Below are 14,862 nucleotides of genomic sequence, written 5' to 3'. Positions count from 1 at the left end.
AGAAAACATATAGAATTATGTTTTTACTTAATCAAATATATATATATATATATATATATATATATATTGGTTATTTCCTATAAATGGTTTTTTGAAATTTTCTATAAATGGTTTTTAAAAAATTTTTTAAATAGTTTTTTGAAATTTTCTATAAATGGTTTTTGGAAATTTTCTATAAATTTTCTATAAATGGTTTTTTGAAATTTTCTATAAATGGTTTTTTGAAATTTTCTATAGATGGTTTTTTGAAATTTTCTAGCTATGTTAAGACCATTTGTTTGAACCAAATTTTAGAATATACACTCTTTTCATTCTAACGAACAACCAAAAAAAAGAAATATTTGAAACCACAACCTATAAAATATTTTTTAGCCCAATTAACATAACCCATTCATTTTGATAAGCTGCTTAGATCTGGGTTTTAGAAGGAATTTTTTTCTCTTTTAATTTTTTTAAATGGCTTTATTATCAGTAGATGAATAGTGTTAAAAAAGAAAAAAACGATTTTGAATTTTTAAAGGCTAAGATCTTAAAATTCACCGAATAAATGGTCTACATTCGTTGTTGGAGGGGATTCATTTTGACCACATCTAGGGTTCAAATTGAACTTTTTTTTTTTAGTAGTTGATTATTGAGATGAAGAGTGTGTGTATGAAAAATTTTGGGTCATACAAATACCGCAAACTTGGTTTTCTAAAAGTGTGGTTATTATACTGTATCAAAGGTAAATGGGCTGATTTTATGCTTATCCATTTCCAAATTTCCCCAATATTTCAATAAAAAGAAATCCATAAACAAATATGACGACTGCGTTTTATGAATACTTCAATGTGCACAAGGAACAGGCCTCCAACTTGCAATATGGCCCACACCCAAACCCTTATAAATTCAAAATGGAAGAGGGCTCAGAAGATCAAGCAGACTAGACGGATGGAGATGCCGGGTGAGGATGATGTTCAGGGCCAGGCTGAGCTCTGGCAGCTCACTTTAGCTTTCGCGGACACTCTCACACTCAAGTGTGCAGTTGAGCTCGGCATAGCCCATATGATCCATTCCAAAGCCCGACCACTCACCCTCTCTGAGATCATCACCTCACTGCAGGCTCCTTCACCAGACATCCAGTGCCTCTCGCGAGTCATGCGATTCCTGGTCAAGAAACGTGTGTTCAGCGTCAAGGTGAGGCAGGGCGAGGCCTACTATGGCCTCACTCCCCTGTCCAAGTGGTTGGTAAGGCCCGAGGAATCGGGGCTGACACCCATGGCGCTGCTGTTGGGCCACCCCACAGTCCTTGCGCCATGGCACTACTTGAGCCAGTGTGTTGTGCAAGGGGGCCTCCCATTTGAGAAGGCTCACAAGAAGGGATTTTTTGATTATAACTCTGAGAATCCTGAGTTTGATCTTCTCTTTAATGATGCGATGGCGAGCAATTCGAGGGTGGTGTTAGATGCATTGCTGTTGGAGTACAAGTCTGAGTTTGCAGGATTTTCTTCTTTGGTGGACGTGGCCGGTGGCACCGGAACGGCGATAAGCAAGATTGTGGAGGCGAATCCTCATATCTCCGGCATCAATTTTGACCTGCCACATGTGGTCGCCACTGCACCAAAATACCCCGGGGTGGTTAATGTCGGGGGTGATATGTTTTCTTCCATCCCAAGTGCCGATGGTGTTTTCATGAAGGTTTTCAACTGTTGCTCTCTCACTCTCGCTCCATATGTGCCTCTTTCTTTTTTTTTTCTTTTTTTTTTTTTTTTTTTTTTTTTTATTTTTTTTTTTTATAATAATGGTACGTCACTAGGGATTTGAAGTCAAAAACCTTACCTTGAGGCTCGGCAATACAATTGCAATGCCTCAAGCCCTTATCTTATTTTTATTATTATAAGACCAGCCTAAGATAAAATTTGAGGGTTAGTTGATTTCGCTGGGGAGCATCAATAAAAAAATAATATAAACAGTATTTGCAACAAATAAATGACCAAAAATGCCTTAGAACATTTCAGGGGGCATTTTGGATGTTTTATATTTATTTATTTTTAATGTGTTTTTCAAGGTGTGTGTGGGTGAGAACTATGATGTATCAAAAACCTGAATTTTATTTTAACCTGATGTATAAAAATAAAGTTGAAATAGTTAGAAAGGCTCTCAAAACTAAAGTACTCTAAGTTTGAGAGCTTCTAGGTTTGTCAAGAGGAAATTTTCTATGTGCACATATATAACATATGTGACTCCGGATCTCAGTCATCAAATCTGAGTAGATAGTTGAAATGGCTTGAGTTACAATGTCAGAGCCTAGCTAGCTCTTAACCGTCAAATCTTGATCAGACGGCTCATGGTTTTTTATTTTTTATTTTTTATTTTTTATTTTTCTTTTAAAAATAATTATAAAACAAAATTTGGAAAATGCATAGATCTGACAAGGGCTCAAATGATAAAATAATAATAATAATAATAAGAAATAAAAAGTAAACGTAAAATAAAATCGGTGATGAAAAATTGCAAGAATACCGCTAAAAATTGTAGGGCCGTTTTGTTCACTTATTTTGTCATGAAATACTTTTTTTATTTTCTCAGGTTCGCCCTAATTTTATGATGGGATGCCAAAATTTTATCCAAAAATATTTTGTAAAAAAAATGAAAAATAAAACATTGTTTGCGTGACATTATGGTGTGAACAATTGTAACCATTTGATTCAGATATAACAGGCAACAAGTGGGGCCACTTCTAACTTATATATTGTTGGGGTCACATAGAAACATTTCTCTTATCTCAAAACATAGTCCACTAGGATTATAGACAAGTTATCCAACAAAAATACAAATAGAATTCTTCCAACTTCGAGGTTACAAAATTTCCCACCTCTCCAACTTCTGGTTGTTAAATTTCTTTTTGGGTGAGGCACACTTATATGATTTCATTTTCAGTGATTACCAAATTTGGCATACTGGTTAATGGCATGTAGCCTTGCACATTTGTTTTGCTTTAGCCAGCTAAGAATTATATAAGAAATATATTTATGAATATCTAATTTAAAGATATATTTCACTTCTGAATGGCTAAATATATTCTATTGCCAGTAATATTATACACCATCAAGCAATTAGTTTTTTAGACAATGTCAAAAGAACACGTCTTATAAGATAGTATAAAATCTACACCATCTAAATAAAATGAATGGTGTAGATTTAAGTAACCTTACTTATCGGAACCTGCAACCTTATATAAATTTTTTCCTATAAACTAAGCCTATTCGAGAGCATATAAAAGCCTTTTAATTTTCCTTTCTTATGAATAAGTTGACGTTTAAACACCGTTGTGCCAAACTCTCTTCTATCTATCCAATTGAAAGATATATTTGGTCAAGTAATCAAATAAGTTTTCCATGGAGAGATAGAAATGACGTTTGACTTGTTTTGGACATTGTATCATCAGATCTAGATCTGATCGAGAGAGAGATTTAAGTGGGAGAGATGTTTTCTTAGTATGCAAACTATACTCCTGAAGGATTATATTATGTATAATATTTCCAAAAAAAAAATTTGAATTTCAAGTTTTTTTACACTTAGACCTCGCACCGCAAATATTGGAGGGTCTTTAGATAATCTTGAGATGTTATTTTTTTAGGTTCAATTAGATTTTTTTTTCTTTTTATTAAGATTAATCTATAGGTTGAAAAGGTTACGTCCCTAAAATTTGGGATCCTAAAATTGCTCCTATCTTGAATATTACTCTAGGGAATTAATGAATTGTATAATCCCACAAGAATATAAAATTTTGAAAAAATATCTCCTTATCCCTTATTTTTAACTTTCAAATCTCATGAGACCCAAGAATTGAAAATATTAATTATAAACAAAAGCTCTCCATCGTTTCTATCTTACAAACCCCCTAAACCTTTTTTACCATAAATTTTTTACCCAAACAAATACTAAAATGACACCTTATTAAAACTTCATCTCTCTCCCTCTAAAACTCCATCTCTCTCTCTCTCTTCTCTTCTCGGTGAGTTTACAAGCTAAGGGGTTTAGCTTGAGCTCGAACACGAGCATACCTTCTTATATGTGAGAGAGAGATAGAGTTTGGATTTTAGAGAGAAATGGAGTTTTAGAGAGAGAAATGTAGTCTGAGTTTTAGGGAGAGAGATGGAGTTTGAGTTTTAGCGTACCGTCCCAAGCATATACCTTTTGAAACTACATCCCCCTCTCATGACATGCTTGATTGTTTTCCTAAATTGCTTTTGTGCAGTGGATACTACATGACTGGAAGGACGAAGACTGTGTGAAGATATTGAAGCAATGTCGAAAAGCACTCCCTTCCAAGAGCGGGAAGTTGATTATTGTGGACGTAGTTCTGCATCTTAAGGAAGATACCAGTGCCTTTGCTGACTCGAGGTTGGCATTCGACATGTTAATGTTTGCAACAACCTCAGGAGGCTTGGAGAGGACAGAGGAGGAGTGGAGGGCACTGTTGAGCAAGGGTGGTTTCAGCAACTGCAACATCAAACCGCTTCCGACCCTCCAGTCAATTATCGAAGCTTACCCCGACCCAAACGAGTAGTATTACCATAAACTACAACGAAAATATTATACGATCCATATAGTTTTGAAAATGACATGATCATGTGGGTTATCACCATCAACTCAGTGAATTGAATAATGATGGTGGGAAACAGGGATTGTTCATAGCACCATATCGCTCATATCATAGGGGTCCTAAAGTATAAAGTGCCTGTATTACTGGTAGAGCATCCCTCTTAATTACGATTCCATGGATGGTGTTTGTGTAATATTTTTGTATTAAGAACGATGTGCTTCCCTATTAGTGATGATTCTATGGATGGTGTTTGTGTGGTATTTTCGTGTTACAAAAAGTATGATTCTCACTTTTTTCAGGTAAATCAGTTATAATCTCTCATTTCCGTCGTCAGTTGGTGTTGTCATTTTTCGCATGTGTTGTAGAGCTGAAATAAATTTTATTGCGAGGGTAATATTAGATGGACTGATGCAAAAACGATCCATGTGCTCATGATAACCACAATACCATATATGTTATAACTATGTTTGGACAATGAAGGTGATGCAAATACTGCTAATGACATATTTGGTGGGAACCACTACATCACGTCCAACTTGTTAAAGACATTGGGATAGTAACAATCGAAAATTATAGATACTCTCCAAAATCAATTTTCTACAAATCTTACCCTCATAATTTTTTATATTATATACTAAATTTCAACATTTTTTTTTCTTGTATTTATCGTCCCCACCATCTCCCATTAAAAAGTCAAAAAAATTGAAACCACAATATCTTTCTTAATACTTCCCCCATATTTTACTATTTATAGGTTTTAGAGCTGCACCTTTCTCTCTCTACCAAAATTTCATAAACTCCTGAAATTTCAATCTCTCCCCAAACTCTCCTCTCTCTCTACCGAAATCTCATGCGAAAAGTTTCTCTCCCCCCAAACTGATCTCACTCTCTATGAAATCCCAAACTCCTTCTCACAGCAGAACTCTCAATGTAAGCTGTGGATCTCCCTCTCTCTATGCCCAATCTGTCTATCTCAATCTCTTTGCCCAAACTCTCTCGCTTTAGGAAATCTCAATCTCTCCATTTCTGTTTTTTTAGAAACCAATCGCTTCTTCTCTCTCTCTTTGTGCCCAATCTCTTGATTTCTCTCTCTCTTTGCGCACTCTCTCTCTCTATAAAATCTCTCTTGAATCACCCATTTTTTCCCCTCTCAGTCTACAAAATCTCTCTTGAGTCTCCCATTTTTTCCCTCTCTCTCTATGCTCAATCTCACTGGATATCTCTCAGATCTCACTCTTTGTGCCAAAAACTATCTCTACAAAATCTTTCTAATATCTCTCATTTTCCCTCGTGCTCTTTCTCTCTCCTCAAAACAGTGACAAACTATATTTAATAATAACCTCACTTGATGTCATTATGGACATATGGATCACGTTATATAGCTCCACAATGTTTGCAATGGTGTTATCCTGGCTACATGATTGGTGAACTGTCCGGCTCCAGCAAAACATGCCTTACCAAACCAGTTCAATAGATTTTTATGATATAAAAAAAATTATGAATAATAATTTAAAATATATAATATATTGCACTGGTCAAAATTAGTCATATACCAGTTTTGTTGTTTATTGAATAAACATAAATTTACTTTAGATCAACCTGACCAAAGTACTAATTGGTGGTCAAACAGGTAACCACTAGTCCGGCCTGGTATAGATAGATTTGATTTGTGAGCCGTGCTTGATATTTGGGCATAAAAGAGTTTGCTAGCAGGTTGCCAATCATCTCACGTTAAAAACGAAAGGTTGGCGTATGGCTCAAAGTTTGGTTGAACTTCTATTGGAGGAACGTCCCACTCCAACCGTCCATTATTGGGTTTTGAAGGTTGAGGAGGTGCTAGCAACCTATTTGAAGCTTTAAAAACTAGAATTGATGGTTTTTTTTAAAGGGATTATATACAATGAGATTTATTTTTTATATTTTTTTTTATTTTTTATTTTTTTATAAAAAGGATCACAATTACGTTTAGCCATTGATGTGAAATCCAATACATGAAAGCAAGGTTCAAAACATCGACTCGGCCAAAGTACTCGGGCCCAGGCCGAGGCGATTTACTCGGCCGAGTCCGATTTCCTCGGCCGAGTCAAGCTCTTGTTTTATTTTTTTGAACGTAAATTAATTACATATATATATATATATATATATATATAAAGAGGAGCAGCGTTTATTCAATGTGCGTCTATTCATTGTGCGTCCGCTGGCTTCGTGGTAGTAAGCCTGCACTAGTCATGCACCCGCCAGGACGTGGGATACATTTTCCTAAACCCTTTTTGCTTCTTTTTCCAGCCAATAAAGATTACATTCTCTATAAAAATTCCTTTTGCTTCTTTCTAGCAAATAAAGATTACGTTGTATATAAAAATGGAGGACTTTTGCAACTACAGTTATATGTGGGCAGGTCTTAACCTCCAAATAGGTTGTGAGTTCCATTTTTATAGGTGGCGTATTTTTTTAACTCGATTTTTCTTAGTGCATGAAATTATTTTGGAGTTTTTTCTTCCATAACTCTCTTAAAAATATATATATATTTACTCTACATTTGTTAATGGCTTAGATTTATGTTTTAAATCTATTTTATTAATGGTTTGGCTTTATTTTAGAATTCTTCTTTTCATAACTCTCTTAAAAAATATATTTTTTAACACTATATTTATTAATGGTTTGGATTTAAAAATATAGTTTTTTAACACTATATTTATTAGGAAACATTTTATATAAGGATGCTACCTTAGTAGAACTATGGATACCCCTAAAAAATCCATCGGAAAAGGTAGTTTTAATATTGAAAAACTCCATTTGATTGATCATCTCGACATCAAGATGTATGACTATGAAAAATAAAAGATTTTAAGTCTAAAAAATAGTACATTTTACAACATATTATCTACACTGTCCATTTTCAAGATTTTCATATGTTTATAGATCTACTTGATTTTAACTATTTTTTAGATTTAAAATTTTATAATTAGATATAAAAATAGATTTTGAGATAATCCTAAGCACATTTTACATCAAAATTATATACCATAATAAAATTTGAAGGTACACCTTACCTCTACACCTACGGATGCATCCGGTATGCCAACTGCACCCTATTTATTAATTAATGGGTGTACTGAATGTTGTCTTGGCTTAGTGTTTTGTTCCACTTCTGAACAAAATATTTTCTTAGCTTAATGTTTCGTTATGTACTGCAGTACTAGCAGTACCGAATTAGGTTTTTTCCTTTTCTTTTTTGGAATTGGTACCAGTATTTTTGGTAATAGTAATACTAATACCAAACTACCATAATACTAGTCCTAAAGTATAATATATTTAAACGAAAAAGATTTTGTTCACTGGGATTAGCAAACAAAACTTTATGCTAAAAGAATATTTGGTACCCCCAGTACCGAACATCATGTTTACAATTATGAAATTACTTCGATACTCTAAGTACCGACGATAAAGAAAAAGAAGATTAAAAAAAGGGATAATCTACGTATATTAAAAAATTTCAGAATATTTTTAAATATACCTAAAACTAAAAATATTTCCGTTGATTTCTCAAGAAGATAATATATATTAGTAGTTATAAATGGAACAATTATTTGAAAGGCCTGATCTTCCTTCTCGTGGAGGGGCCTGAGAAATCCTCTTAAAATGTGTTTCTTATAACTGTTAGCATTTCAAATGAAGAGAGAGAGAGAGAGAGAGTTGTGAATGATGCAAGAGTAGCAATAACTGAGAGCAAAATCAACAAAATACAAACAAATAGTAGTAGTCTCCATTCTAGAAAACTTATCAAATTCGAGAATAACTCCTCGACTATGAAGTATGAACCAAGGACTCCAAATCACAGCCAAATCCTACTCCCTCAACCAAATCAAGCAACTCCATGCGTACCTCATCACAACAACCCAACTTCTCAATAAATTCACACAAACAAAACTCATATCTCTATGTGCAAACTCCCCTTCAAACACCTTCCAATATGCACGACTGATCTTCTCCCAGATCAAAAACCCAGATACATTCTCGTATAACACCATGATAAGGGCTTCTACTCTGCACTCTAACCCACAAGCAGTCCTTCAATTTTACTCTAAAATGAGGCGTGAAGGTGCTTCTCCTGATGGCTTCACCTTCAACTTCTTGCTCGAGTCGTGCCGCCGTACCTGCAAGGATGCGTATGGAATGCAAGTCCATGGCCATATAATCAAGCTTGGATGGGCATCTTGCAATAAGGTCTTGGACACTAATTTGGCTATGATGTATGTGGATTGTGGCCAATTAAAATGTGCAATGCAAATGTTTGATAAAGTGCCTCAAAGAGATATTGTTTCATGGAGTGCTATAATAGCCATTCATGCAAGAAAAGGGGACTTAGACCATGCACTGAGGCTCTTGGATTGCATGGGTTCATCAGGCATCCATCCCAATGAGGTTACATTGATGCCAATCATCCAAGCCATTGCCAAGTCCAGTGCACTCACTCTAGGGAAACAACTTCATAATTTCATAGATAGAAGCCCATACATAAGGAAAGACACTTACTTGAGCAATGCCATTGTGTATATGTATGCAAAGTGTGGTGATATAGACAAGGCTAGATGGGTTTTTGATGGGATTATAGAGAAAGATGTATGGTCATGGAGTGTCATGATAGAAGCGTTGGCCATACATGGCCATGGCGAGGAGGCCTTAACAGTCTTTTCGAGAATGTTGAAGGTCGGCGTGCTGCCTAATGGGGTCACACTATTGAGTGTGTTAAGTGCATGTAGCCATTCAGGGCTGGTAAGTGAGGGCCGGAAGTTATTTAGAGAGATGAATGCCAAGTATGGTTTGGTCCCAAGAGTGGAGCACTATGGGTGTATGGTAGGCCTGCTTTCACGGGCCGGGCTTCTTGATGAGGCCCAAGAACTTGTATGGGGGATGGGAGAAAGGCCCAATGGGCTTGTGTGGCGAGCATTGGCGGGTGGTTGCATGGCCTATGGGAATGTGGAGATGGCAAAGGATGCATGTCAATTGCTTCTTGGGTTGGATCATGATCATGTGGGGGACTATGTGCTCATGTCTAATGTGTATGCTAGTGTTGGGAGGTGGAAGGATGTAGAAAGAGAGAGAAGCATGATGGATATGTTGGGGTTGAAGAAAGTGAGAGGTGTAAGTGCCTATGAGTTGGATGATCATGGTTATATCTCTACACTCAAAAGCAAAAATGATCATGGCCGTATGTGTAGATGACATAGTGCATGTTTGGTATTCTCTAAAACATGAAAGTTCTAGTTCTCTAGAATCTAGGGCTTTTTGATATCAAGAAGTTCCTGAATGTTTCTTTCATAATTTGGAATTTCTCGAATTTCAGTTGGGGTTGAGAAAGGGAGAGGTGCAAGTTTGGGTTGTTCTTAGGGTTGGGGTGCCTGTTGTTTGGATAGACCTGGTAAGAAATCTGGAATAGCCTGTATATTGTTTGGGTTGCCTGGAAGATGTGTATTCCTGAAATTCATTAGTCATTCTTTTAGTTTTTTTTTCTTCATTTAATTTTGAGATTTACCAATAAACTTCTCATTTTCATTCCAATGTTCAATGTCGTTTATTGATTTTGATAAAATATTTATTCTTCATTTCGCTTTCCAATAGTTAGCAATTTTATATCCCAAAGTTTCTATTATCCTCTATCTATTGAAATGTATCAAAATCTTCAAAGGCTAAACCAAGTAAGACATTTTTGCCAACTACATAATTATGTCACTACTTCATTATTGAGGGAAATAGTACTTCCATATTACAAGGTCATCAAAATTTCATTATTCTAATTATGTTCACTCCTGATTCTCTCTATTTCTCTCTCTTTTTTATTATCCCAAGAAGAAAAAAAACACATAATGCCAAGTTTATCCTGGTATCATATGCAAAAAAACGAGACGACATGAGAGATCTCTGCATCACTCCCTGACCTGGTCTCTCTATCTCTCTCTCATATCTAAATCTACATTTAAATATGTAATTTGCTCAGACTCACAAATTCTGGTCTCTAGGTTACACTGTGAAGTCATAAACATCTAACTGTATAGTTCTTTAAATCAAAGTACAATATATCAAAGCGTTCCGGAATAAATTGTCCGACAAAAGCTATCAGAGTTTAGGACCTAGGCCTACTCGCGAGCATGAACATCTGATATAGGTTGCGCATGAGCCACAACATCTCCAAAAATGAAACCCTTTATGTGCATAGGATGAAAAGTAATGGACAAGTTCCTTGAAGTCCAATAATTTGCCTGAATAAATTACCAAAATATGAAATTTTTATACTAGCATATAAGTTTTTCTGGTTCTTTGCAATATAAGTAAATTGTACTTAAACATGCTCCTCCCAACTAGGCCCAGTCATCTTCCTCGTCACTTTATTGAACTGAAGACTAGGCTGATTTGGGAGCTCTTTTATCCCTCTGTAGAGCCATATCAAATATTCAACCTGATTTTCACCAAGCTCTTGTCCATACTATTCGCTTGTGATAAAACTTAGCTCTTCATATGCCTTCCTTGAACACTTGCCATAGCTCTCTATTCACCTCCCTAAAACTTTGGTTAAGGGAATTTCGAGAAACCTCTAATCCTAAACCCCTAAGGACCATACTAGTATAGTAGATCTTTGTTGATCATGCCTAGTAGTCCATAATACTTAGGAAACCCTCACATCAGACAAGGTCAGTCCAGTAACTAAATCTTATCAGAATTTATCCAGGTCAACCTAGAACAACACAAAAATCTCATAAAATTGTTAATTGAAGACCCCATAATGCGTAAAATATGGACCACATCACCACTGTAGGACTCAATAGAGCTTGTTGTACCAGCCAAAGGTTGCTCCTGGCCCGTGACGCAGGGTGCGTAGGTGAACGCAATGGGCCTAACAACGTGCATCACGTCATCAACCTATTCTATGCTTCAAACCTTTTTTCAAAGGGTTCTACAAGTGAATAATTCTCATAAACGGTTTGGGTCAAAGCTCAATATACACCACACATACATGAACCTTTAGTTGTTGTAGTGAGTTGCCCCCATCATGTAGTGTGGATTTTAAGTTTCCCTTTTATAATAGTTACGCCCATCATTCTGGTTATGCTTAAAATAACCACTATGGCAAATCAATAATTACATTCTTCCGATGGCCATGAATCAATCTGGGATACCTACTATTAGAGGACCTAGACAAATGAATGCATAGTGGAGAGGGAGTAAAACGTCATCAAAGTTCACATAATTAATAGACATTTCTAACTTCATATCAAATATTTATTGAAAAAAAAAAAAAAATTCAACAAGTTCAGTTCCATATAAATTTGCAATTAGTCATCAACGCATACAATTATTCCAGTATCCACGTTAATTACACGAAGAGCAAATAAGGAAGCTAGCCTAGGGATTAACTAAAAGCCAATTACTTAATGTAATTGAAATTTTATTTTTCACATTTTCAGATAATATCTTCTATCAATTTGTTACATACAAAAAAAACATCGATGGCATAGTGGGTCGATGTTTTTAGATGCATAATCTGTATTATTAGATGCATTATTAATTAATTGATGAATATTACAACTACATAGTTTTTACTTTACTGTAGGAAGATCATGACAATTATATATATATAGAAAGATAAATATCAAAACTTCAAATCTCAACTTATATACTTCTCCAATATTAGTAATTATTAGTAATTAAGCCCTTTTACCGAATCCTCATGCACATTAGTTGGATTTTTTTATTCAAGTGAGGTTTTAAGATCCAAGTTTATGCATTTTTTAGTCCCGAAATCCCAATCCATCATTACTTCATTACTTGCTCAAAAGGTTCATCTATCGCTGATTGACCCCTGAAACCCCCGAAACCTACATCTCGACCAAAACACTTCTGTTATTAACTGATCAAGCTAGCGAAGCCCCTGATAAATTGGTTCAAAAGATCAAAGAGTAATGGCGCTTTCAATAAAAATGATTACAAAGAATGAAACAAATAATATAAAAACATACACATAGATTGCAAAATAGATGGGCAGATGTCCGAATAGATCTAAGACCTCATACGTCTGCTTGAGGCGAAAGCTCCACGTGGAGAGTAGTGTTCGTAAAATCGAACCGAAACGGTTAATCGATCAAGAGGCTGGGGGCGGTTCAAATCGGAACCGGATTAACTGGAGCGATTAACCGGACTAACCGGTTAAGTAGATTATTTGTAATAAAAATGAATCAAAGCCCCCTAAAAAATTTTAAAAAAAAATTAGAAAAACTTAGATTAAGTATACACTATCATATTACATACATTTATCTTATAAAAAACAATTGAAACAACTTTTTATATAATTTAATAGTTGAATATTATAGAGATATGTAAGACAATTTATAATTTCACATAAATTCAATTAATGAAGTTACAAAGTTCAACTAACAATGGATAACGCAATAATATATGCTTCTATATTGTTTTAATGTTGATGTTGAAAAATGTTGTTTTAATGTTGAAAAACCCTTTAATACGGTTTAGAATTGGGTTTGAGAGCGTATTTGTTTTGTAGCATAATGTTCCCAGTTTTTCGAAAGGTTGTGAGTCAAGGTAGTAAGAGAGAGCACCTCATTTACTCAATAACTTGGTTAAAAATGCAAGGTGTGGGTCAAGGTGTTAAGTGTTGCTTCAAATGGCCAAATTGATTTTGAAATGGCCAAACCTCATTTACTCAGTAACATTTTAAGTTGAGTTTTAACCTGACAAAAAAAAAATTTATATAAGATGGCAACTTTAAAATGTAGAATTAAGATGCATATTAAAAATAAATAAAAAATGGTTAATTTTTTATCCAATTCAGCATGTGGAAACATGAGAGATGAGTAAAACACCTTTTAGTTTCAACCTCTTTTCGTCATAGAGGCTAATAAACATATTTAAGGAGTATGAAGTTGCAACAAATGATAGATAGAAATATTTTTTTCTCATATTTGTCACAAAAAAAATTATTTTTGTAAAATAAATAAATAACATACAAAAAGATCCAAAAAGCTCACCAAAAATATTTAAAATTTTTTTTCAAAAAGAATATATTCTTTTTTTTCTCATATTCATCACAAATAACATATTTTTATAAAAACAAAACGTAATTTTATTAAAAAACAAATTTTTTTTTAAGAACCCTAAAATCGAGCAAAAGAACACAAAAAAGTTAGCATCAAAATCAACCCCAAATCTTTCATTTTTTGAACAAATTGACATGGGGATATGATAGATACTTTAATTAAGATTCTAATGCCCGATTCATTCACTATTGAGATCTTTGTTCAAATAATTGTGGATTTTTCACTTCACGAAAATTTCGGGAAAAAAACACAGCAAAAAAAATTGATATAAAAACATTTAATCAATAGTAAATCAAAATAACTAGTTTATTTGATACATGAGGCCTTTATGATCAAACTTCAGTGATCAATTTGATAAAAATTGATCAATTGGGCAATCAGAAATCAATTTGTTTGGATCAAAAACAATTCTTCGAGCAGTAGTACTTCGGGCCCAAAAAACCCTCAAATCTTCATCATTTTGGAAAAATTGAATTATATGAAAGTTGAATCCTTTAACAATTAATCAAAGCCCTCCAGTTTTAAGAAACACTATGAGGTATTGAAGCTACATTTGATAGAATGGCGGAAATTTTTAATTTTCAAAAATCCCCATTTCAATCCGCCAAGAACTCTTTGTTTTTGGAATTTTGATTCAATAATTGACAATCACACAATCACCTTCGGTCCCTAAAATTCACCAAAACCCCTAATTGCACCAAGACATCTGCTATGGGCCATATTAGTGAAATGATCCAATCCCACTATAGTCAAGTCCCTTACGGGTAAAATAGCCTCCTGAAGCTACTAGAAGTCTCCTTGTCCACTTTAAACCTAAAATAAAACTTTAGAAAATGGAAATTCATTATAATTCTGAATTTCCTTAAAAAAAAAAAAAACTACTTAAGAAAACTTCCCTGATTCCCCTCTTACGAAGTTATCTTGTTTACCCAAACACCAGTCGAAAATCTTCTTTATTGATAAATAAAAGGGGAATCAAAATGGTATGAAACCAATTGTTAAACAGTGATAAAAAAATCACCTAATATGTATTTGTATTTTACTTATTTGTTTAGGGTCTTTTTTGTTACTAAATTATGTGACTAGTACAAAAGCAAAAAAGGTTACATGGGACACACAATTTTTCCTTTTTGGTTAGAACTTTTCTCTCTCTTTAGAAAGTTC

General features: G+C 34.4%; 1 protein-coding gene and 1 pseudogene across 1 annotated transcript; both read left to right on the top strand.

Moving 5' to 3' along the window:
* Window positions 1–823: 823 nt before the first annotated feature.
* LOC18424816 ((R,S)-reticuline 7-O-methyltransferase) lies at window positions 824–4,921 on the top strand. Its single transcript, XM_006829389.3, has 2 exons — window positions 824–1,677; window positions 4,241–4,921. Exons 1-2 carry the CDS (start codon window positions 829–831, stop codon window positions 4,550–4,552), a joined length of 1,161 nt encoding a protein of 386 aa, XP_006829452.2. The 5' UTR covers window positions 824–828; the 3' UTR covers window positions 4,553–4,921.
* A 3,696-nt stretch (window positions 4,922–8,617) lies between these two features.
* Window positions 8,618–9,814, top strand: LOC148778906 (pentatricopeptide repeat-containing protein At5g56310 pseudogene; annotated as a pseudogene).
* The last annotated feature ends 5,048 nt before the right edge of the window (window positions 9,815–14,862 follow it).

Source organism: Amborella trichopoda, unplaced genomic scaffold (genome assembly GCF_054954075.1).
Source record: "Amborella trichopoda isolate Santa Cruz 75 unplaced genomic scaffold, AtrichopodaSantaCruz75HAP2 v2.0 scaffold_211, whole genome shotgun sequence".
Taxonomy (NCBI): domain Eukaryota; kingdom Viridiplantae; phylum Streptophyta; class Magnoliopsida; order Amborellales; family Amborellaceae; genus Amborella; species Amborella trichopoda.
The sequence above is the reverse complement of the archived record's forward strand: the minus strand, read 5'-3'. Positions and strand labels throughout refer to the sequence as shown.

Bases quoted from the DNA above. Each gene is read 5' to 3' on its own strand.
- LOC18424816 (XM_006829389.3), top strand. From the start codon at position 829: ATGTGCACAAGGAACAGGCCTCCAACTTGCAATATGGCCCACACCCAA. The intron at 1,678-4,240 runs GTTTTCAACTGT...GCTTTTGTGCAG, and splicing joins CCGATGGTGTTTTCATGAAG to TGGATACTACATGACTGGAA.